Source organism: Nicotiana sylvestris, chromosome 9 (genome assembly GCF_000393655.2).
Source record: "Nicotiana sylvestris chromosome 9, ASM39365v2, whole genome shotgun sequence".
NCBI lineage: Eukaryota > Viridiplantae > Streptophyta > Magnoliopsida > Solanales > Solanaceae > Nicotiana > Nicotiana sylvestris.
This window is the reverse complement of record NC_091065.1, coordinates 140,436,953-140,462,102: the sequence shown is the minus strand read 5'-3', so window position 1 is coordinate 140,462,102 and position 25,150 is coordinate 140,436,953. Positions and strand designations below refer to the sequence as shown.

The following is a 25,150-nucleotide window of genomic DNA, read 5'->3' as shown; positions in this document are numbered from 1 at the left end:
GTAAAGGGAACCAACCAAAGTGGGAAGAGCATAGATGCTTCGCTTTTATGGTGACATTCTTAGGTCTTCTAGTGTTTCCCAAGAAGGACGGGAATATTGATATAGGACGGGAATGTTTCCCAAGAAGGACAGAGTCGTCAATATTTTGATTACCAATACCAAAACCACCCTCGCACCTATGATAGTATCTTAAATATTCCAAGCTATCACAGCTTGAAAAGCCGGAGTAGATTTTTTCGAAGGGGGCAATTTGTTACTACATATGTGGATGATTGATCATTTGTGTCATCGTCTTTGGTACATAAACTACGGATCTACAGGGAAAAGCTACATAGAGGAGTTTGGTACAAAGGTCAATGGGTTCGAGATGGTAGAAGGGGTCGTGTATTGGATATCCCGCCTTCGTTCCATAACTGTAGATCAGATAGAATGGACGTTGGGTTGGCTTCCTGTTAATGAGATTGTATACATGTCTGCCACTGGTCCTCACTTCCTCCTAATGGGTCTCAGAAGTATCCTACCCTACGCCCTATACCGGGTTTTAAGATAGCTAGGAAGATGCCAAATAATCCCCAAGGATGAATAACTTAGCATTCATGCAGTCGAAATCCGCTCTGATGACCAATTTCATGAAGTAGTGGTTCGCCAGATGGAGTGAGTGCCAATATTTGACGGTGAACACCCGAGTACGTGATTTATCCAAGGGTGAAGTCTCGTATGGTTACCTTGCTTGGTATAAAAAGAGTGTTGAGTTTGGAAGACCAGCTAAAAGATCCCACCTCCAAGAATTTGTTGAAGCATCACAAGAACAATGGGATTGGCTGACCAAAGAAAATGAATACAGGGCCACCATAAGCAAGTTGGAAGGGCAAATCAGAGATCTTAAATTTGATAATAGTTTACAAGACGCCACGGATGAGGGTGAAAAGAAAGGTTGGCCAAGAAAATGAAGCTCTCCGAGCCCAAATCCAGAAGATGAAAATAGCAGCTGAGAACCCGGTCAGGAGCGAAACAGATGAAAAACTTATAAACAGTCTTAGGCAGAAAGTATGTAACTATGGGGTTGATTTGGAAAAGACTAAGGGTGAACTAGCAAAGGCCCGAGCAAAGTTGGCAAGGAATACGGAAGAATGGGCATGTTTCGTTCAACAGTTGAAGGAAAAGTACAACAAATGAATCATGGGTTTGAAGAAAAAGATCAATACCCTTGAGAGTGAAATAACCAAGCAAGCAAAGAACTTCAAAGCAGAAAGAGAGCACTGTTATGCATTGTTGTCACAACTAGAAGAGGACATGCAACAATTACAAGAGCAAAATCATATGGCCACACAAGTTTTGGAGGCCAAATCTCAACAAATTAGACGTCTGCTCCAAGAGAAGGGCGTCATCAGGGAGAGGATTAGAAGAATTGTTGATTATATTGTGATGAAGTGTAATGAATACGAGGATATGACCAAGTCATGTTCTTCGTTGCAGTGATGAACTTTGTCAGTCGGATAATGGACGACCTATATTGCCTCCAAGAAGATATGGCACTTAGGCCCGCGGCGAGATCGATTGACGTCCCGAGGGCCCCTGGAGCAGTATTGGAGTCACTTCTGTATTCCTGATTTTATTTTCGAGTATGTATTTCAGTTTCTTTTGGAGCCTGTTAATCCAATTTGAGTCTTGTTATGGTTTTTCAGTGCTTAAGCATGTATGACGGAGTCGTTGTAATGGAGTAAATCAGAATATTTTTATTTAATGAAAATTTTAAAACCGAAAAATGTTTCTTTCTTTTATTTTGCATTTATCTCCTGAACTACGTAATGATCAAATTCATGCGACACCATGATACATAGGAAATCCCTATAGGATTCGATCATAACCATAAAATAAAAAGAAAAAAAAAACAAACTGAGTTGAAAGAAAGAATGGCAAAACGAGAGAACAAAAATGAGTGCAAAAATAAAAGGGGAGCGATAAGAAACAAGTGGGAAAATCGATACTGACTAAAAAAGGCAGGAGTGAAAAAGAAAAGAAAAATAGAGAAGAGAAAGTGCAAATTGAAAAGAGTTAGTTAAGGCCGAGATAAAACATGCAACCGTTCAAATACATAGTAGAAAATTTTAATTGTTCAGGTGCATTGCATCCCAAACGTGCGGTTGTCTATCTGTTAAACCCTTAAACATTAACAAGTTTGTTGTTGTCATTGAGTACAGGAAGGTGGTTAGTTTGTTTGGCATTCTAGCAAGTCACCCATACAACACCAGGTCTAAACACAAGGTGATCATGGATGGCGAAGAATTGGATGCAAGTGTTATCGACCCGCCGAAAGAGGTGGAGGAATCTCAATCTGATTTGAAAGAAGAGGTACATAAGATGAAGCACCAAATGGCCGAAATGTACCATGCATGGATGAAAGTGAATCCTCCACCGTCATACCCCGCCAACCCTGCTTTCATCCCACGACTAGCTCAATCTCAAGAGCCCTTATTTGTTGATTTATCCCTAAAAAATGCACCAAACTTCACCCCTTACCACCACTATTCTGGCACCTCTTCCCAAACCATCCAAGCTCCATCAGCCAAAGCAACCACATACCCTACTCCGTCGGCTAACCCTGTCTTCGTAGCACCTCTACCAGCTACACTTCATCGATCTTCTAGTGAGCCGACATTTCATGCCCTAGAGCCCACCTTCCAAGTCCCAAAACACTACTCCTAAACTCCCCACTTCGAACTTTCTATCAAAACTGAGAAGCCACCCAAAAACATGGAGCAAGAGGAAATATTTAGGAAGGTAAGCAAACTTTCACCCTGCTTGGAGAGTCTTACGCCAGTCTACTTTAGAGGTTAAAGTAGTTGGGCATTCTAAGGCCGATTGAGTCAAAATTCCCAAATCCTTCTCCGAAAAACCTGGATTATTCCCTTAGATGTGCATATTGTTGTGATACTTCGGGGCATGACATAGAAAAGTGTTGGCATTTGATGAGCGCCATCCAAGAGCTTATCGATACAAACCAGATTGAGGTCTAAAACCCGAAAGTACCCAAAATAAATAAAAATCCGTTGCCAGCCTATGCCGAAACACACATGATTGAGATAGTGCACAAAAAAGGAGAGCCTAAGAAGCCTTCAAAGTCTGTTAGGATGATCCATGCCAGTGAAAGTAAACTAGTAAAAATGCCAGTTGTTACAAAAGCAACATCCTCGATAGCTGAAGAGCTAACAAACAAGCTAAACGATAAGCCGTCTGTGGTAGTCGTGAAGGGGTTCCCAGATGATGTTGAATCAAAAAAAGGAAATCCAAAAGTGGTTGTGCCGGGGGTAGCAAGTAAGAATGTTATAATCGTGGAACGAGGCTCGCATTGCCCTTGTTATTATTAAACCTATGACCCAGCTGCTGATAGATGACACCAAAGCTATTCCATGGAATTACAAGCGACTGATAGTAACTTATAAAGGGAAAGAACTGGAAGAGGAAGTTAATGAAACCTGGGGGTTGACTCGTTCGAGGAGATGCTTTGCCCTAGAGGAATTAAGTAAAGCTAAGCCACTCAAAGATAGTCCAATTCTAGTGAAGAAACCAATCACCGAAGAGGGAGGAGAAAGAATGTTTTAGAAAAATGAAGGTGCAGGATTACTCAATAGTGGAAGACTTAAGGAAGACCCCCACTTAGATTTCTCTTCTATCATTGCTGATACATTCAGACGAGCACCACCGGGCCCTCATGAAGATTGTGAATGAAGCTCATGTCGCTGAAAAGATCACAGTGAACCAATTGGAGAAGATTTCCAACAAGATATTCGAGGCAAACAAGATCACCTTCTCAGATGATGAGTTGCCTTTGGAGGGTACGGAACACAATCGGTCTCTCTATCTCATAGTGAAATGCGAATATTCTGTGGTCACGAGGGTGCTAGTTGACAATAGTTCCAGTGCAAACCTTTTCCCTCTCTCCCTCTACACAAGTTGAAACTTTATACTGAAAGGATCCACAAGAATAGTACATGTGTCCGAGGTTTTGTCGGATGGGGAAAAGATTCTGTTGGCGATATCGTGATCGAACTAACAACATGACCAATTGAATTTACCATGGAGTTCCAGGTACTAGAAGTGGCCGTCTCTTACAATTTGCTATTGGGCAGGCATTGGATACATGTTGCCAAAGAAGTCCCGTCTTCTTTGCACCAAATGGTAAAGTTCGATTGGGATAGACAAGAAATCGTGGTGCATGGTGACGAGAACTTATGTGCTTACAATGATACATCCATCCTGTTTGTTGAGGCCGAAGACGATAAGGGGCCTTGGGTCTACCAGGTTTCCGAAATGGTGTCAATTGAGAAGATTTCGGAGAGGGAGTGTATTCCAGGTCCAAAGTTAGCCTCCGCATCCGTCATGGTAGCAACTAAAATACTATTTCTGTCGGGCAGGGGTCTGGGTGCATCTTTGGCAGGTATCGTGCAATTAGTGTCTTTACTTGAAAATCTGGGTATGTTTGGTCTAGGGTTCAAGCCCACAAGAGATGATGTGAAGAAGGCTAAAAAGTTGAAAAAGAAAGCATGGTTGCTCCCTAAGCCTATCCTACGCCTCTCCAGGTCCTTCGTCAAGCCATGGGTCGTGAAACGCCTAGTGTCAGCAATCCCAAAGTCCGTGGTTGACTTTGATGAAGAGTTGATTGAAAGGTTCATAGTCTATTTGATGAAGTGAACATGGTAGAAGTTGGGGAAGGTTCCAGCAAAGCAGATGTGTAGTTTATTGGGCCAAAAGTGAAGCTTAACAATTGGAAGGCTACTCCTCTCCCTACTGTGAAGGAGTTTTTGTAGTTTGCTTTGTTTTCCGTTCTGTTATCTGGATTTTTCCAGGGTTGTAATCCAGATTTTTATTTTTTGCTTGTTTTGATGTACAAACTCTTCTATCATTTATTTTCAATGAAATACAATTTCCCTTTTTCCATTCCTCCTAATAGTGTCATTTTTGTCTTTCTTTTTACAATTCTTTTTATGCTGGTTTCAATGACATGACATGTATGAGAAATCTTCGGCCATGTCTTAAAAGCCAATCTAACTCTAAAATAATAATCCAAGAAATAGTGTGTGTTGATGAAACATAATATGATGAAGAAGTGGCATTTGAGGAAATTAGTAAAGAACTAAATCATTTTGAAGAGAAACCCAAGCCTAATTAGAATGAAACTAAAGCAACCAATTTAGGAAATCCAGATAATATCAGAAAAACCAAGATAAGTGTATACTTGGAAACACAAATCAAGGAAGAAATAATCAAAGCACTATTTGAATATAAAGACATTTTTGCATGTTCATATGACGACATGCCAAGTTTGAGTACTGACTTGGTAGTTCACAAATTGCCAACTAATCCAGCATTCCCTCCCTTCAAGCAGAAGTTAAGAAAGTTCAAGACTGATATAACTATGAAGATCAAGGAAGAAATCACAAAACAGATAGATGCAAAGGTCATTCGAGTCACACGATACCCCACTTGGTTAGCTAATGTTGTGCTAGTACCAAAGAAGGATGGTAAGACCAGAGTGTGCGTTGATTACCATAATCTCAGAAAAGCAAGTCCAAAGGATAACTTCCCATTTCCAAATATCCACATTTTGATTGATAACTATGCCAAGCATGAGATCGGGTCATTTGTGGATTGCTATGCGGGATATCACCATATCGTGATGGATGAGGAAAATAAAGAAAAGACAACGGTCATCAGACCATAGGGAACGTATTGCTACCGGGTAATGCCATTTGGTTTGAATAATGCTGGGGCAACCTACATGAGGGCAATGACTACCGTATTTCATGACCTGATACACAAGGAAATTGAGGTCTATGTGGATGATGTGATCATCAAGTCAAGAAAGCAGTCCGACCATGTCGGAGACTTGAAAACGTTTTTCCAAAGTCTTCGCAGGTACAATCTTAAGCTCAACCTAGCGAAATATGCATTTGGTATTCCGTTTGGGAAACTGCTGGGGTTCATAGTCAGTCGGCGAGTCATAGAGTTAGATCCGTCAAAGATCAAAGTTATCCAAGAATTGCCACCGCCAAGGAATAAGACTGAGGTGATGAGTTTGCTCGGGCGATTAAACTACATCAGCAGGTTTATTGCTCAGCTCACGACAACCTGTGAGCCTATCTTTAAGTTTCTAAAGAAAGATATCATGGTCAAATGGGCTGATAAGTGCCAGGAGGCATTTGATAAGATCAAGGGGTACTTGTCCAACCCACCTGTGTTGGTCGCGCCGGAGCCTGGAAGACCTTTAATTCTCTACTTGACCATCTTGGATAATTCATTTGGTTGTGTGTTGGGTCAACACGATATCACTAGCAAGAAGGAGCAAGCCATCTATTATCTCAGCAAGAAGTTCACATCCTATGAGATTAAGTATACTCCCCTTGAAAGGACATGTTGCGCCCTGACTTGAATGGAAAAAAAGTTGAAGCATTATCTGTCGTCCTACACTACTTACCTCATTTCTCGCGTGGATCCTCTAAAGTATATCTTTCAGAAGCCTATGCCAATAGGAAGACTTGCAAAGTGGCAGATTTTGCTCACAAAGTTTGACATCATTTATGTGACTCGGACCGCGATGAGAGCCCAAGCATTGGCCAATCATTTGGCTGAGAACCCGGTGGATAAAGAGTATGAGCCATTGAGGACTTATTTTCCTAATGAAGAGGTGATGCATATTGACAAGGTGGAGCAAGATGAAAAGCTAGGTTGGAAACTTTTCTTTGATGGAGCTGCTAACATAAAAGGTGTTGGAATAGGGGTTGTGCTCATTTTTGAAACAGGGCACCACTACCCTGTTGCAGCCCAACTTCATTTCTATTGTACCAATAACATGGCTGAGTACGAGGCTTGCATTCTAGGTTTGAGGTTAGCTATAGATATGGGAGTCCAGGGAGTCTTGGTTTTAGGAGATTCGGATTTGTTGGTGCACCAGATTCAGGGAGAATGGGATACTCGAGATTTAAAGCTTATACCCTATCGACAATGTTTGCATGATCTATGTCAACGATTCAGATCAGTAGAGTTTAGGCAAATTCCTAGGATCCACAATGAGGTTACCGATGCCTTGGCTACCCTAGCGTCAATGTTACACCATCCGGATAAGGCTTATGTTGACCCTCTGCATATTCAAGTTCGTGATCAGCATGCCTATTGTAATGTGGTTGAGGAGGAACTTGATGGTTAACCTTGGTACCATGATATCCGGGAATAATCAAGATGGGGGTGTATCCGGTACAAACTATGGGTGATCAAAAGAGAACGATTCAACATTTGGCTAGTGGATGTTTCTTGAGTGGGGGGGTTTTGTACAAGAGAACTCCAGATCTTGGATTGTTGAGATGCATAGATGATAAACAAGCTTCGACCATCATGGATGAAGTTCATTTTGGAGTTTGTGGGACTCATATGAGTGGATATGTTTTGTAAAAGATAATTCTTCGAGCAGGTTATTATTGGCTCACTATGGAACAAGATTGCATCGGCTTTGTATGAAATGTCATCAATGCCATGTACACGTTGATCTGATTCATTTTTCCGCCACCTGAGTTGCATACAATGTCCACACCTTAGCCCTTTGTTGCTTGGCGCATGGATGTCATTAGACCAATTGAACCAGCAACATCAAATATGCATAGATTTTTTCTAGTAGCCATAGATTATTTCACCAAGTGGGTCAAAGTGGTAACCTTCAAATCTTTGACCAAGAAGGCATCGGTAGATTTTGTCCATTCAAATCTCATTTGCAAGTTCGGAATCCCCAAGGTAATTATCATAGATAATGCTACTAATCTCAATAGCCATCTGTTGAAAGATGTATGCCAACAGTTCAAGATTATGCATCAAAATTCCACACCGTATTGCCCCAAGGAAAATGGAGTTGTTGAGGCGGATAACTAGAACTTAAAGTAGATATTTGAAAGATGGTGCAAGGTTCTAGGCAATGGCATGAAAAGTTTCCCTTTGATTTGTTGGGTTACCGCACTACTGTTCGCACTTTAGTAGGTGCAACTCCTTATTTGTTGGTAAATGGTAATGAAGCAGTTATACACGTGGAAGTCGAAATTTCATCCTTTTGGATTGTTGATGAAGCTGAAATTGATGATGATGAGTGGGTCAAAACCCGTTTGGAAAAGATAAGTCTGATCGACGAGAAAAGACTGGCGGCAGTATGTCATGGTCAATTGTATCAAAAAAGAATGGCAAGAGCATACAACAAGAAGGTACGTCCCCAGAAATTTGAAGTGGGTCAGCAAGTACTAAAACACATCATTCCATATCAGGCTGAAGCTAAAGGCAAGTTTGCCTCAAGCTAGCAGGGGTTGTCCATCGTAACGAGAGTGTTGCCCAATAGTACTTTGTATTTAACAGATATAGAAGGCAAATGTGTAGATATGGCTATCAATTCTGATGCAATCAAGAGATATTATGTATGATTTCTTTGGTTTGCCTTCAAATTGTGTTGTTTGTATTTGGCATGTTTCGAAGATTGAAATGACGAAGGTATTTTATTCAGCTATCTAAACACTTTTATCCTTTGTTACCCCTTTTCAACCTTATTCATTTTCTTTCATACCCCTCTTTTGGAGTCGAAAGTTAGAGTTTAGAAATATAAAAAAAAGAGAAGAGAAAGGAAAAGAGAAAATGAAAAAATTAAAAAAGTAAAGCAAAAGAAACAAAGGAAAAAGAGAAGTAACAAAAACAAAGCAACACATATGTCTTGAACTATGTTCGACCTAATTCCTTTTAAGGATATGTAGGCAGTCTCATGGTTCGGTTCCACCAAAACAAAAATCCAAAATTTGCCAGACTTGAAGAAACTGGGGCAGAAGTTGTGGTTTTGCAAAAAGATTTGATTTCAAAAGTTGTAATTTTGAACCTTGTTATTTTAAAATATTTTGAAGCCGGCATGCCGCCATTTCTTTCTAACCCCGTCCAAAGGCCCACACCCCAGTCCAAAGAAAGACCTTCCGATCAATTTTTGAAATATGATAAGTCAAGCAAGCTAGAGGTTTGATTCACATCATGGGTAACACTTTTGTTCACAAAAAAATGAATAAATGAGAGAGTCTTATTGGTGAAAACCTTCACGGGCACCATAAGGCGATGGAAAGTTGAGAGAAAACTAAAATGATAGAGTCTTATTGGTGAAAACCCTTGCGGGCAGCGTAAGGTGAGAGTGAGTCAAGTTATGAACAAATGAGATAGGTTTGTTGGTGAAAACCCGTCTGGGCACTACAAGCCGAATGAAGCTCGTGAATTTGTTGAGAGTTTGGATTATGAAAAATCCCGATTTTGAAGTATGAAGACGGGGCACAAAATGAAATATGATTAGGTGAACGGTCTGACTGATTAATCCGAAATGCATGTCATGATCATTGGAGCCAGCTGCTTCACTCCGATAAGTCTCTTTCCACTCTTCCTCAAATAGTCATCTCTGTGTAAAATTTCCTATTTGTCTTTGTTTCTCGAAGTCACTTTACTTATTTTTCTTTTGGGTCTACTTCTCTAAGTCTTTTTCAATGTTAGCCTTGTTAAGCAAGCAATAAAGGATCTCAAAGCTTATTACCAACTTTCAATAGCACAAAGAAAAGTGCGGCCAAAGCATACTAGAAATAGTATGATTCAAAATGAGAAATAAGGTGTTAGTGGGAGTTCAAGTGGTCAAGTAGTTTCATGAACTTTGAGGAAATATAGATATTCAAATTTGAAGGACAAAAATGTAAAACAGCAGGATGGGTGTGAGGAACTCGGGTCATTCAGGGTTTTGTGGTTGAGGTTCGATCAGAAAGTCAAAAAATTCCTTGCTAGCCCAAGGCAGCCAATCGGAACAAAGCATGGTACTGGAAAGGCCACTTTCAACAAGAATGACGCAAACTAACCACCATATTTTCAAACTGAAAAGATTTTCTTTGATTGAAACAGGGGCCTGAAATTTCGTGTTCTAGAGGAACCCTCCGTGATGAAAGCGTGCGCCAGATAAGTTCAACCATAAGTTCTCAAGACCCTCCTGGATAATGGGATTTAATTTAAAATTCTCAAGACCCTCCTGGATAATGAGATTTAACTTCAAGTTCTCAGGACCCTCCTGGATGATAAGATTTAGTTTTTAGTTTTTAAGACCTTCATAGATAATGATATTTAGCGTAAGTTTTACCTTTAGGAAGTAGGATTTAGATTTAAAGTTTTCACTCTTAAGATGAGATTTAAATTTAAATTTTCAGGGCGCTCCTGGATAATGGGATTTAGCCTTTAAATTTTTATATCTCTTTCAGATAAAAGGATTTGACTAACACTCATAGATATTTCCGGTACCAAACTGGGTCAGAAAAGTTTCTTTTGTATTGTTTGTTTTGTCACAATATTAGGTGCCCACCTTGAGAACAAGGGAATCCATTTCAAGTTTTAGCATCTGGTGCCCACCTGGAGAACAAAGAAATTCCTTTCAAGTTTAAGTTGCAGGTGCCCACCTGGAAAACATGGAAATTCATTTCAAGTTTAAGTTGTAGGCGCCCACCTGGAGAACAAGGGAATTTTTTTAAAATTTTAAGTCAACATTAGGCGCCCACCTGGAGAACAAGTGAATTCATTTCGATTTTAAGTTGCATGCGCCCACCTAAAGAACAAGGGAATTTATTTCAAATTTTAAGTCAGTATCAGGCGCCCACCTGGAGAACAAGGGAATTTATTTCAAGGTTAAGTTGCAAGCTCCCACCTGGAGAACAAGGGAATTTATTTCAAATTTTAATTCAGCATCAGGTGCCTACCTGGAGAATAAGGGAATTCATTTCGAGTTTAAGTTGCAGGCACCCACTTGGAGAAGAAGGGAATTTATTTCAAATTTTAAGTCAGCATCAGGCGCCCACCTGGAGAACAAGGATATTCATTCGAGTTTTAAGTCAGTTGCAGGCACCCACCTGGAGAACAAAGGAATTATTTTCAAATTTAATGTTGCAGGCGCTCACCTGGAAAACAAGGGAATTTATTTTAAATTTTACGGGAGCATCAGGCGCCCATCTGGAGAACAAGGGAATTCATTCGAGTTTAAAGTCAATTGCAGGCGCCCACCTGGAGAACAAGAGAATTTATTTCAAATTTTAAGTCAGCATCAGGCTCCCACCTGGACAACAAGGGAATTCATTCGATTTTAAGTTACAGGCGCCCACCTAGAGAACAAGGGAATTCATCTCAAATTTTAAGTCAGCATCAGTTACAGGCGCCCAGCTGGAGAATGAGGGAAGTCATTTCAAAGTTTAAGTTATAGGCACCTACCTGGAGAACAAGGGAATTCATTCGAGTTTTAAGTCAGTAGCAGACACCCACCTGGAGAACGAGGAAATTCGTTTCCGAATTAGTCCAAGTATCAAGTCAAGTAGCAGGCGCCCCACCTGGAGAACGAGGGAATACATTTAAGAGTAAAGCCCAAGACAACAGCAGGAACCCGCCTGAAGAATGGGGTTAGTTAAAGTTAGAAATAACAAAAGCTCGCCTCGAGAGTGCGAGTCAATAGTTCAAGATGCGCGGCGGAACTATAGAATTTTCAAGATCAAGCTTGAAGACATATAGACGGGAATCTTGTAACTCTTAGATCATAAATTTGACTAGCTTCTTTTCATTTTGGTTTCGGTGTAATAAGGAGTTCAGCAAGCAGTAGCAGCAGAAGCAGCAAAGAAATCACAGCTTCCCGGTAGTCCCAGCTATAAAAACTTCCAGAACTATACTGACCTGATTCCTTTACAACCAATGATATGTAGGAAACCTTGGAAGCAAGGTTCGGTCAGACTTTTCAAAAATGCTTCTCATGGAGTATCTAAGCGGGCAAAAATTGCTCGTATTCGCTCACCTTATCTTTGCCCAAAACCTCTTCGTGTTTCCGAGCAAAGAGGGGCAGCTGTGAGCACGTGATTTTTGCCGACAAAAATACTCCTACAAAATCATAAAATAGATTTTTTTAGTTTATTTTAAATTTTTATATAACTTTTGGGAATATCTGCTTAATTGTCTGCATTTTTAGTTGCATTTCTTATATTTAAAAGCATAGAAAATATCCGAAAAATACTTAAATTTTCATGCATTGAATTTTAGGTTGATATTTGCATTTTAGGTTTAAGTTATTAATTAATTGCATTAATAGATAAAAATCAAACAATATAGATTATTCCACATCTTAGCTATAGTCTTATAAATTAGTACCTTTTGTTTTTATTAGGTTTAGATCAATTAATTATTTTAGTTTTAGAAATAGATAAATAAGTCAATTTTACAATTGCTAGGTTTTGTTTAGGACTTAATTTAGATTTAATTAAGTTTAGCAGTATTTAAATTTGTATTAAAAGAAATTAAATCAATTCAATTCAAAAAAGGAGAAAGAAAGAAATTTGGTTTGGACCCGGAATTGGGACAAACCATTTCTGAGACCAACACCCTGATCCTCCCCAGGTCCAAGCCCACCCCAACTGGTCTAATTTTCGGGCACCAAAACGGCATCGTTTCAGTGACGATCAAGCCCATTCGTTGATCATCCATTGATCTAACGGTTGACAACAAAACAACACCCCTCTCCTTATAAGTGTCGGAGATACCCCCCCTATTTCCCCCATCTCTCACCAGAACTCTAAACAACCTTAAATTCACGTCCTACATTCCCCCCACACTCCTAAGCCTCGATTCTATATCAATTTCCCCAAAAGCTCGGCTAAATCCGACCAATTTTAGATCTAGTAACAGTAAAAAACCTAAGTGCCATGCCTTCAATGTTTCCAAGAGCGATTTGGCTCGGAACTTGTGTTAATCATTTGTTCTCAACAAGAACATTCGATTAACACTAATTTTGGCTTAAATCGGAGAAAGCCGGAGTTTTGTCTGAGTCAACCGTCCGTTCGCCTAGTCTAGGTATTTCTGCTTATCTTTTCCTCTTTCACTTTCCTTTTTTTCTTCCTTTCCTTTCTTTTCTTCTCTCCTTCTCTACTCTGTTTTTTTCTGTTTTCCTTTTCTTTTGACTGAAAAAAATGAAGAAATTTAGCTAGCCATAATCTATGGAATATTAGGATTTTATCATGGTTAGTTAGTAGTTAATTGTGTGGTTTAGGTTAACATTATGGTTTTGGCTTATTTTTTGTTTTGGCCGGAGTAAAATCTTAATACGGTATTCTACTCTAATTAAAGTGCCTAATTAGTTAGTTCATTTGTGTCTAATTAGTTTAAATACATAAGTTATTAATTATTTGTTAAATAGTGTATTTGGCTCATGTTGCTTATATTCGCATGTTCCCTGAACTTGAAGAGGGATAAGGGAATATGGAAATTCAGGGTATTTGAAGATTAGAAATTAGGTCAAATTGGGGGTGGTTATTTGTAATAAACAGAGCTTGAAGGGGGTTGTTTGGAAAGTAAAAATAGGGATTTTGAGTGTTTGTTTACGAAGATCGTAGAAAAGCTCCAGCTGTCCATTTCTAGTCATAAAAAATGCTAAAATTTGGATAAGAGAGGGACGACTGTAGAGTTGGTTAAGAAAAGATTCTTTTTTCTAAAATTTAGGGAGGGCATATGGGAAAGGGATTGAATTTTATTTCCCTAATAAAAGCACTCTTAGCTCACAGAACAAAGAGGGTTTTTTTTACAGAGGAAATCTTCAATAAAATACCTAGGCTAATTCTCTCCAGTGCAATTTTCTGATATTCCTCTCCTTAAGATCAAAGCTAGGGAAATAGAAAAAAAATAAAAAGAGATGTTCAAGCTGATTTTCCTTCACATGGTCTAATGGTTTATTTCCATATTGCTGGCTTTACTGATTTGAGTTGAAGGTTATAGTATTGTTGGTTTCCTGCTATCTTCTTAATGTTGCTTCTATTGTTTTCTGCTGTCACTTGCTGATTTTAGAGCTCTATTTTCTTTTTCTGTTACTTGTTGTATCCAGGTACCTCTCTTGAATCTGTGGATTACATTTGGATACGTAATATGCTTGTACGGAAAAGATATGTGCATTATGGAGCTAAAGAAAGCAGTCATGTGCAATTGTTCATTCATATGTCCTTTCAAACTTCTTTTGGCTCTTTTTGTTTGGTATTCTGTCAGGATTAATGAAACTTGAGCTATCTATACATAAGTCCATTTGTATCTAAAAGTGATGTTCCGCTTCCTATTGTATTTAATCATGTATGAGTTTTAATTCTAGGCACAAACTTTCAGCAGTTCCTTGTCTCGTCCTTTGCCTATTTATAGGCATACTAATCTAGTAAAAATAGTGTTAGTGCTCTAAAAAAAATTCTAAAACTATTTGGGTAAATGTCTTATTAATCTATTCATGCGGTTGTCAATCACTGTTTATCAAGAATATTTCCTCTCTATTGTTTATGCCTAAATCTATGTCTAAATATGTGTATATAAGAGATTAATTGTGAGCATCAATTTTAGAATGTTGTCTAAATTCTTTAATTACTTAGCTTAACCAATGTTGGGTAATCAAATATGGATGTTTGGATTGTGGAAATTTTCGTAGTATAAAAAGATTTTGGCTTTAGCTAATAAGAAGTAAGAGGGCTTTGGGCCATTCAGTTGATTTTTCTATAAGAGGAATTGGATTGTTATAACTGATTAGATCATCTTTTGTTAAATAATTGGGCCTTAGTATTTTGGTATTTCAATATTTTGGGTGTTATTAGTTTTGGTTGAAAGTCACTGAGTTGGCCTATTTTTACAAAATAGAGCATTATTTAAAATAGGTCCAACGATTTCCATGAATTCACGATTCTCTCACTAGGCATGAAACTTAGAAAAATGATTGTGAATACAATAGAATTCTTTTAAGCGCGCTCTAATTAAATTATCGTGGTTATGTACATATTCGCGTGATATGATTATGATTTTTATCATGAACCTTTGTAGTTTGCTTTAGGCTCTCTATACTAAAAATTATCATAGCTAGGGGTACGGTTCCCGTGACGTAGTTGTGATACATAATTTCCAAATTCGAGGGTACATTTATGTGACCCGGCCATAACTTTTAATAATGTTAATAAATTAAACATGTTGTAGATCGTGGGTACGGTTCCCGTGACATGATTCACGATGTGTACAAAATAAACAATTGTACAACAATTGTAACTTGTTCCGGAAGAATTTCATAAATAATTAAATGAGGTTAAAGGTTAAAAATGCACAATAGGTAAGAATATATTATTAAAGATAATTAGGCCAATAATAATAGTTGAGCGATCATGCTAAAACCACGGAAGCCGAGAATGCCTAACACCTTCTCCCCGGTTAATAGAATTCCTTACCCGGATTTCTGATTTTTGTGGACTGTAAAATAGAGTCAAAATTGCTCGATTCGGGATTCTAAATCGGTGACTTGGGACACTATAAATTATCTCAAGTGGTGACTCTGAACATAAATATAAATAATCTCATTTCGATTATTATCACTTTAATTAGAAAAACTCCCCTATGCGCTTCCGGGTAGAAAAAGGGGATGTGATAGAGTGTTCATTAAATTTCTGGCCCTGGGGCCATTTTTTTGTGAAAACAGCAAACTTCTTGATTACATGGCCCGAAAAATATTCCTTGATTACTTGGCATAAGTATACATAGTTTTCATCGTTGAGAGTTTGAGTATTCTATGCGCACACGGTTCATTCGACCGTTTGACCTATTACATCATCTTCCTATCGAGACCCTCTTTGGATTAGTTTGATCTCTCCGACAAGGCGATCTCTTGGGGGGATGCCCCCAGTATTCAAGGGTGTTTAGAGAGAAGCCTCAAATACTTGTTGAGTCCTCCTTAGGTAGCATATAGATGTAGCCTCATTAAAAACTTTGCCGGTAAAATTCTTTTTGGGATAAAATCCGATCGAAGGAAAAGAGTGCAATGCATACTTTTAATTCCATAGTCATTGAGTTAGAGGATGTTTCGGTGTCTTCCATCAGACACCCTAGCAGTAAAAGCGTTTGAGCATTGATATGTTCCAATTGCTTGGAAGTTGCTCGCCTTCCATGGTACCGAGCTTGTAGGACCCTTTGCCAATCATCTGAGGATGTGATACTATCCTTCCCAGCTTGGGCCTAGGTTCCCTTCATTAGGGTTTCAACTGTTATAGTACCTTTCGATTCTTTGTTTTTGGGCGGCCATTCGGACCAGTGAAGCTTCTCGCTATTCATATATTAGTTTGAGGGCTCTAGTCATGGCCTCGTTGTTTGAGCTCTCGGTGGCATGTCGAAATCTGGCGCTTGGTTGTCCAACCTCGACCAGTATCAAAGCCTCGGAGCCATACACTAGAGAGTAAGGCTTTTCTCCCGTGCTTGATTTTGGAGTTGTTTGATATGCCCATAACACCTCGGGCAACATTTCTCTCCACCTTCCTTTTGCATTTTCAAACTTCTTTTTCAAATTTTGAATAACAATCTTTTTTGTGGACTCAGCGTGACCATTTGCACATGGTTGGTAGGGTGTTGACAGGATCCTTTTGATTTTATGGTCCTCGAGGAACATTGTGACTTTGCTTCCGCTGAACTGCTTCCCATTATCACATGTTATCTCGGAGGGAATTCCAAATCAACACATTTTGAGTCCCAAATGAAGTTAATGACTTCTTTTTCTATTATCTTCTCAAAGTCCTGCGCTTCCACCCATTTTGAGAAGTATTCAGTCATAAATAAAATAAATCTAACTTTACCTGGTGTCGTTGGTAGGGGTCCGACGATGTCCATCCCCCACTTCATGAACGACCATAGCAATAAGACTGAATGTAGTTGTTCGGCGGGTTGGTGAATCATTAGGGAAAATCTCTGGCATTTGTAGCATTTTCGGACGAATTCTTTGGTGTTCTTCTCCATGCTATCCTAATAGTAGCCTGCTATGATCAACTTTCGGACTAAGGAATCAACACCAGAGTAATTTTCGCAGGTGCCCTCGTGGATTTTTTGGATCACGGAATCTGTGTCTCTCGGTCCCAAGCATACTGCTAGGGCTCATCAAAGGTTATTCTGTATAGAGTTTCGTTTTCGTTGAGTAAGAATCGGGCTACATTGGTTTCCAGGTCCCTCAATTCTTTTGGGTCTGCGGGTAGTTCCCACTATCCAAATAATCGATAGATTTATTTCTCCAGTCCCATGTCTGGCTAGGGGAGTTCATCTTGTATGGCCTTCTTCGATCACCGATTTAGGTAGCTGAACAATAGCCCCGGGGAGTATGTCATCTTCCTTGACAGATGATCCCAGATTTGCGAGGGAATCGTCCTCCCTATTCTGCTCTCGAGGTATATGCACCAGAGTCCATTCTTTGAAGCGGTGCAATGTGACTTGAATTTTGCCTAGGTATCTTTGCACCTTGTCTTCTCGAACCTCGAAGTTCTTATTTACCTGATTTACCACCAGAAGGGAATCACATTTTGCTTCGATGACCTCTTCTCCTAGGCATTTGTCCAATTCTAGACCTGCAATCATAGCCTCATACTCGGCTTCATTGTTAGTCAACCTTGCAGTTTTTATAGATTGCCTAATCGTGCTGCCCATAGGTACCTTTAGAACTATGCCGAGTCTGGACACTTTCACATTCGAGGCACCCTCGATGAACAAGGTCTATACCCCCAAAGATATGTTCGTTTTTAGTAGAAGGTCTTTCTCTACCTCGGGCACGATGGCGGGCGTGAAGTTGGCCACAAAATCTGCTAGAATTTGTTACTTGATAGCCGTTCGAGGTTGATACTCGATATCGTACCCCCCAAGTTTGATGGCCCTATTGGCCAGTCGGCCTTATAACTCGGGCTTATGAAATATGCTTTGAAGAGGATATGTCGTTAAAACACAAATACGATGGCATTGAAAATAAGGCTTTAATTTTTAAGATGCGCTTATCAATGCAAGAGCTAATTTTTCTAGGTGCAGATACCTGGTTTCGGCATCTCCTAGGGTCCGACTTATATAATAAACAGGGAATTGCGTACCTTGTTCTTCTCGAACCAGCACACCACTTACCGCTACCTCAGATACGGCCAGGTACAAATACACTGTTTCATCCTCCTTTGGGGTGTGGAGTAAAGGTGGGCTTGTCAGATATCGCTTCAACTCCTCTAAGGCACGTTGGCATTCCGAAGTCCATTAAAAGTTGTTTTTATTTTTGAGTAAGGATAAGAAATGATGACTCATGTCTGATAACCTCGATATGAATTGGCCCAGGGCTGCTATCTGCACGGTTCGCCATTGTACGACCTTCATATTGTTTGCCACCGTGATTTCTTCGATGGCTTTGATTTTGTCGGGGTTGATCTCAATTCCCCAATTTTACATCATGAAGCCTAAGAACTTGCCCGAACCCACTCCGAAGGCACATTTCTCGGGATTGAGATTCATGTTGTAGTTTCTGAGGATGTCAAATGTCTCCTGCAACTGGGTCAGATGGTCCTCTACGCGTAGGGACTTAACTATCATATCACCAATGTAAACATCCATGGATTTGCCTATTTGATGTTTGAACATATTATTAACTAGGCGTTGGTACGTGGCTTCCGTATGTTTTTAGCCCGAAGGGCATCACATTGTAGCAGTACGTACCTTACTTCGTGATGAACAAAGTATTTTCCCTATCATCGGAGTTCATTTGAATTTTATTATACCCTGAGTAGGCGTCGAGAAAGGTGAGGATCTCGTGGCCGGCCGTGGCATCAATCAAGCAGTCGATGTTGGGAAACATGAATGATTCTTTGAGGCACGCTCTATTTAAGTCTTTATAGTCTACGCATATCCTTAACCTATTCCCCTTTTTGGGAACTACCACCACATTGTCCAACCATTCGAGATATTTTACCTCCATGATAGACCCTATTTTGAGGAGTTTTGCTACCTCGTCCTTGATGAACGCATGTTTTACCTTAGACTGAGGTCTCCTTTTTTGCTTCATCGATTTGAGCCGGGGGTCGACACTTAGTTGATGGGTGGTTATTTTCGGCGGGATCCCTTTCATATATAGATGTGACCAAGCAAAGCAATTGATGTTATTAATAAGAAATTGAATGAGTTTTCTCCTGAGTTCGGGGGGTAATCCTGTTTCTAGGTATACCTTCCGATCTGGGAGATGCTCGATCAAAAAAACTTTTTCCAGTTCTTCGATTGTTGATTTTGTTGCATCCGAGTCTTCGGGGTCAACAAAACGTCGAGGAGAGAGGAAGTCTTCTTCATCGTCCTCGAGGGTCTATTTGCCCTCCGGCTCCTCTGAGGTGGAGGGTATAGAAGTTGGTGCCTCCCTGTGAACCGCGAACATCTCCTTTACCGCATGATGCTCTCCATATACCATTTTTATACCGTCTTTTTCTGGAAACTCCATCATCTTATGAAGAGTTGACGGTACTGGCCTCATATTGTGTATCCATGGCCATCCAAGAAACGCATTGTACCTCGTGTCACCTTCGATGATGTGAAAGTTGGTATTTCGAACTATATCAGACATAGTGACCGAGAGGGTGATCTTCCCCTTTATTGCTTCGCCGGCCATGTTGAAGCCGTTAAGGACTTGGGAGGTAGGTATGATTTGATTGAGTAGTCCGAGCTGTTCTACCACCTTCATCCTGATTACGTTGGCCGAGCTACCTGGATCCACGAATACACGCATAATTTGAATGTTATTCAATAGAAATGAGATTACCAACACATCGATGTCAATGAGACAAGGTCTCGAAGTCCTTTTACTTGAATGCTAGTATATCCTCGGGCATGCGGCCCCGAATTTGCCCTTCTGTTGTAGCGGAAACTTTTGTGCACTTGATCACGGGTCCTCGAGGAACGTCAGTACCCCTAGTGATCATATGAACGATGTGCTGAGGTTTGGCCGATCTGAGACCGCATGGCCAAATACACCCTCACATTCAGCGAAGATGATCTCGAGACCTTGCCAGAACCATAGAACGATACGCTGGTAATCTCATTTCTTGAAAAAAACATTTAGGTTTAATATGTGCTCGTAGATCTAGGAAACTCAGCCAACGTAATCAGGTCAAGGGTAGTAGAACAACTTGGGGTGCTCGATCAGACCATACCTACCTCCCGGGTCTTCAACAGCTTCAACATGTCCGGCGAAGTAACAAAAGGAGAAATCATCCTTCCAGTCGATGCATCCGGTACGGTTCAGAACACCAAGTTTCAAGTCATCAATGGCGACATAAGGTATAATGCATTGCTTGGCAGGCCGTGGATACACTGCATGAGGGCAGTATCGTCAACTCTGGACCAGATGATTAAATTTCCGGCAAAGGATGGCATAACAACCATATATGGAGAATAGCATGCAACAAAAGAAATGTTTTCGGTTTACCAGGAGAAGTCGACCCTCGTACTCCCGACCTCGGATGTGTCTAGGAGCATACAGACCCCCGAGGACGACGAAGAAGATTTCCTCACTCCTCAAACTTTCGTTTCCCCCGAAGAGTCGGATGCAACAAAATCGACAATTGAAGATCTAGAGCAAGTTGTTTTGATCGAACACCTCCCTGGTGTTCATCGAAATCGAACTGGATTAAGCCCCGAACTGAGAAAAAAATTCATTCAATTTCTTATTGATAATATTGACTGTTTTGCTTGGTCCCACTTAGAGATGACAGGTATCCCGCCGAAAATAACCTCCCACTGACTGAGTGTCAACCTTAGGTTTAAAATGGTGAAGCAAAAAAGAAGACCCCAGTCCGAGATAAAACACGCATTCATCAAGGATAAGATAACAAAACTCCGTAAAATAGGTTCCATTAGAGAGGTAAAGTACACCTAATGGCTAGCCAATGTAGTAGTGGTACCCAAAAAGGGAAATAAGCTAAGAGTGTGCGTAAATTATAAAGACATAAATAAGGTGTATCCCAAGGATTCATTCCCATTGCCTAACATCGATCGTCTGATCGATGCTACGGCCAGCCACGTGACCCTCACCTTTATCGATGCCTAATCGGGGTACAATCAAAATCAGATGAACCCCGAAGATAGGGAGAAGACTTTGTTCCTCACAAAGTATGGTACCTACTGTTACAATGTAATGCCCTTCGGACTGAAAAACCCAAGGGCTAGCTACCAGCGTCTAGTTAATAAAATGTTTGAGAATCATGTAGGTAAATTATGGAAGCTTATATTTACGATATGCTAGTTAAGTCCCTGTGTAAAGGACTATTTAACTCGTTTGCAAGAAACATTCGACATCCTCAGAAGTTACAACATGAAGCTCAACCCTGAGAAATCTACCTTTAGAGTGGGTTCAGGAAAATTCTTAGGCTTCATGGTATCAAATAGGGGGATTGAGATTAACTCCGATAAAATCAAGGCAATCGATGAAATCACAGTGGTAAACAATATAAAGGCCGTGCAACGGCTAACAAGGCAAATAACGGCTCTGGGCAAATTCATATCAAGGTCATCCGACATGAGCCATCATTTCTTCTCTTTACTCAAAAGGAAAAACAACTTCGGATGGACTCCAGAACGCCAACATGCCAAAGGAGGATGAAACAATATATCTATACTTGGTCTTATCCGAGATATCGGTAAGCAGCGTGCTAGTTAGAGAAGAGCAAGGTACATAATTCCCTGTTTATTATGTAAGCCGGACCCTACAGGATGCCAAAACTAGGTACCCACACCTTGAACAATTAGCTCTTGCATTCTAACAACATACCCCCTCCGGAGCATATTGCACAAACCCAAACTATTGAGTCGGTTGTCCAAATGGGCCATCGAACTCGAGGGGTATTATATCGAGTATCAACCTCGAACAGCCATTAAGTCCCAGATTCTGGTGGACTTCATGGCCAATTTCTCGCCCTCCCTCGTGCCCGCGGTAGAAAAGGAACTTTTACTGAAATCAGGCACGTCTTTCGGGGTATGGACATTGTTCACTAACGGCACCACTAATATGAGAGGTTTCGGACTCGGTATAGTCCTAAAGCCACCTACGGGTGGCGTGATCAGACGATCTATAAAAACTACAAAATTGACTAACAATGAAGCCAAGTACGAGGCTATAATTGCAGGTTTAGAACTTGCCAAAAGTCTGGGAGCCGAGACCATCGAAGTAAAATGTGATTCACTCGTGGTAGTGAACTAGGTGAATGGGAGCTACGAGGTACGATAAGATAAGATGCAGAGGTATTTGGACAAAATCCAAGTTGCATTACGTCACTTTAAATAATGGACTTTAGTCCATGTACCTCGAGAGTAGAATAGCAAAGTCGATGCCCTCGCAAACTTGGGATCCTTTGTTGAAGAAGACGACCTGCTCCTTGGGGCTGTTATTCAGCTATCTAAATCAGTGATCGAAGAAGGCCATGCGGAGATTAATTCCACCAGCCTAACATAGGACTAGAGAAATAAATATATTGATTATCTAAAAGACAGAAAATTACCTGTGGATCCAAAGGAATCGATGGCCCTGCGAACCAATGCAACCCGGTTCTCGCTCGATAAAAACAAGACTCTATACAGAAGAACTTTTGATGGCCCCTAACATACTATTAGGGTCTAGGGGATACAGATTATGTACTCCAAGAAATTCACGAGGGTACTTGGGGAAATCACTCAGGCGCCGATTTCTTGGTCCGAAAGATAAACAGGGTAGGCTACTACTAGGATAACATGGAAAACAATACTAAGGAATTCACCCGAAAATGCGATAAATGCCAGAGATTTGCCCCTATGATTCATCAACCCAGCGAACAACTACATTTGGTCTTATCGCCATGGCCATTCATGAAATGGGGGATGGACATCGTTGGGCCCCTACCGACGGCACGAGGTAAAGCTAAATTAATTTTATTTATGACTGACTATTTCTCAAATGGGTGGAAGCACAAGCCTTCGAGAAGGTAAGAGAAAAAGAAGTCATTAACTTAATATGGGACCATACTATGTGCTAATTCGGGATTCCTTCCGAGATAACATGCGATAACGAGAGGCAGTTCATCGGGAGCAAGGTAACACATTTCCTCGAGGATAACAAAATCAAGAGAATCCTGTCGACGCCTTACCACCCATGTGCAAATAGCCAGGCTAAGTCCACAAATAAAACCATCATCCAAAACTTATAAAAGAAGCTGGAAAGCGCCAAGGGAAAGTGGAGAGAAATGTTACCCGATGTGCTATGGGCATACCAAACAACTTCAAAATCAAGCACAGGGGAAACACCTTTCTCTCTAGTGTACGACGCCAACGCTTTGGTACCAGTAGAGATCGGGGAGCCGAGCGCCAGATTCCAACACACCACTTAGAGCTCGGACAATGAGCCATGACAATTGTCCTCGAACTACTAGATGAAAAACGAGAAGCCATGCTGGTCTGGATGGTCTCCCAAAAGCAAAGGATCGAAAGATATTATAACAGGAGAACATAACTACGACATTTCGGAATTGGGGGCTTGGTTCTAAAGAAAGTCACCCTTAACACCTGAAACCCTAATGAAGGAAAGCTAGGCCAAATTTGGGAAGCACCTGTACCGCATCCTCAAAGTAATCGGCAAAGGGTCTTACGCGTTCGATACCATGGAGGGTGAACAACTTCCAATCAACTGGAACATATCAATGCTAAAACGATATTATTGGTTGGGCATCCGATTGAAAATTCCGAGAACACCCTCGAGCATGCATTGCACTCTTTTCCTTCTACCAGATTTTGTCCCAATAAGGGTTTTACTGGCAAGGCTTTTAACGAGGCAATAGCCATACAACACCTAAGGAGACTCAACAAGTATTCAAGATTTATTTTGCAATCCACATCGAACACTAGGGGCATTCCCCGGGAAGGTCACCTACTTGGGAAAGCCAAGATACCCCAAATAGGACCTCGATAGGAAAAGTAATGTACCGTGCCAAACGGCCAAATGAAACGTGCACATATAGAGCAACCAAGCTTTTAACAGAAAAAACGTGCATACTTGTACCAAGTAATCGAAGAACACTTTTCATCAAAGCATTTCACGCTTCAAAAGAAACCCAACGTTTTAGCGAAAAGGATTCCTCTGTCAAAAATGTCCCGAACACTCTGAGACTGGCATCAACAATTTGACACCTGAACGACCCCCGGGTCGAAACTCCAAACTCATAAGCCCTCAACGAGGCAACATCAAGATCATAAAATATCTCCAAAACCAATGGTGTCCCGAACACTCGGAGACTGATGCCAAAATCTAAAAGATCGCATGACCTCAGGGTCGAAATCGCCAAAATCGTAATTCCTCAATGAGGCAATACCAAGTTTACAAGTAATGGCTCCCGAGTCAACAAACCCTCGACGACTCGGGGATTGCCTTCAAATGCCACCCCCATCGAATTATCAAAACTCGAGTTCGTACGACCACATGCAGGCATCCTCGATCTCGTAAGTCCTACATAAGGCAACAACAATATCTCTAAGACCTCAAGCAAGGAATGAACAATACTTGTACAAGGTATCTAAAACTGTAAGACCTCAAAGGAATGTAAAACTTGTAAGACCTCACTAAAGGCATAAACTCGATCTCAAAGTTTCGGCTATATATCGAACTTGTAAGATACATAAAAAGTCATACCCTCAATATAGATGCCTAAACTACTTCACTCGGGACTTAAAGGCTCCGGCCGAACACAAATGACTCTGGTCACAAGGGTTTACCTGCTAAACTAACAATACTCGGGGACGCCCGACCGTCGCTACAAAATCACAAGCCTTCAATTACTTCGAATATACTTCAAAAAGAACCGGTTAAAAAGGCTACCCTCGATACATACAAACGAGCTTCGACCATGTCAGCTCCTAAAAACACCGGCTTCGAGATACTCAGCCTCCGAGCCAAACATCCCGAGGTGCTCGATCATCGCCATATAACGATTAACAATCAAGGCTTTTTCTTAAGCCGTCGAAGATTTAGGAAAACACTATTTCAAAAAATCCTTATCGAGGGAAAAATAAAGCATACATAAAAGGTCGCTTCGACCCAAGGCATAAGAGCTATTGTCACCAACCCACACTAAAAGGCACCATCGGCCCAAGGCGTAAGAGCCATAGTCACTAGCCCACACGAATACAAAACTTGAGGGTCGAATAAGCTCGAGTCGAAACCCGACTCGAAGATTGAAGAAAAAATAGTTAACCAAATATGCCTAAGGGCAAAGAATAAGATCCATTGTCGCCAACCCAT

The 25,150-nt window shown here is 40.6% G+C and overlaps 3 protein-coding genes across 3 annotated transcripts; 2 read left to right on the top strand and 1 right to left on the bottom strand.

Moving 5' to 3' along the window:
- Positions 1 to 6,595: 6,595 nt before the first annotated feature.
- LOC138878321 (uncharacterized) lies at positions 6,596 to 7,204 on the top strand. Its single transcript, XM_070157988.1, has one exon. The coding sequence runs from the start codon at positions 6,596 to 6,598 to the stop codon at positions 7,202 to 7,204; it is 609 nt and encodes a 202-aa protein (XP_070014089.1).
- Positions 7,205 to 7,940: 736 nt separating this feature from the next.
- LOC138878320 (uncharacterized) lies at positions 7,941 to 8,333 on the top strand. The gene has a single exon (XM_070157987.1). It carries the CDS (start codon positions 7,941 to 7,943, stop codon positions 8,331 to 8,333), a length of 393 nt encoding a protein of 130 aa, XP_070014088.1.
- Positions 8,334 to 17,142: 8,809 nt separating this feature from the next.
- LOC138878319 (uncharacterized) lies at positions 17,143 to 17,526 on the bottom strand. Its single transcript, XM_070157986.1, has one exon. The coding sequence runs from the start codon at positions 17,524 to 17,526 to the stop codon at positions 17,143 to 17,145; it is 384 nt and encodes a 127-aa protein (XP_070014087.1).
- Between the last annotated feature and the right edge of the window lie 7,624 nt (positions 17,527 to 25,150).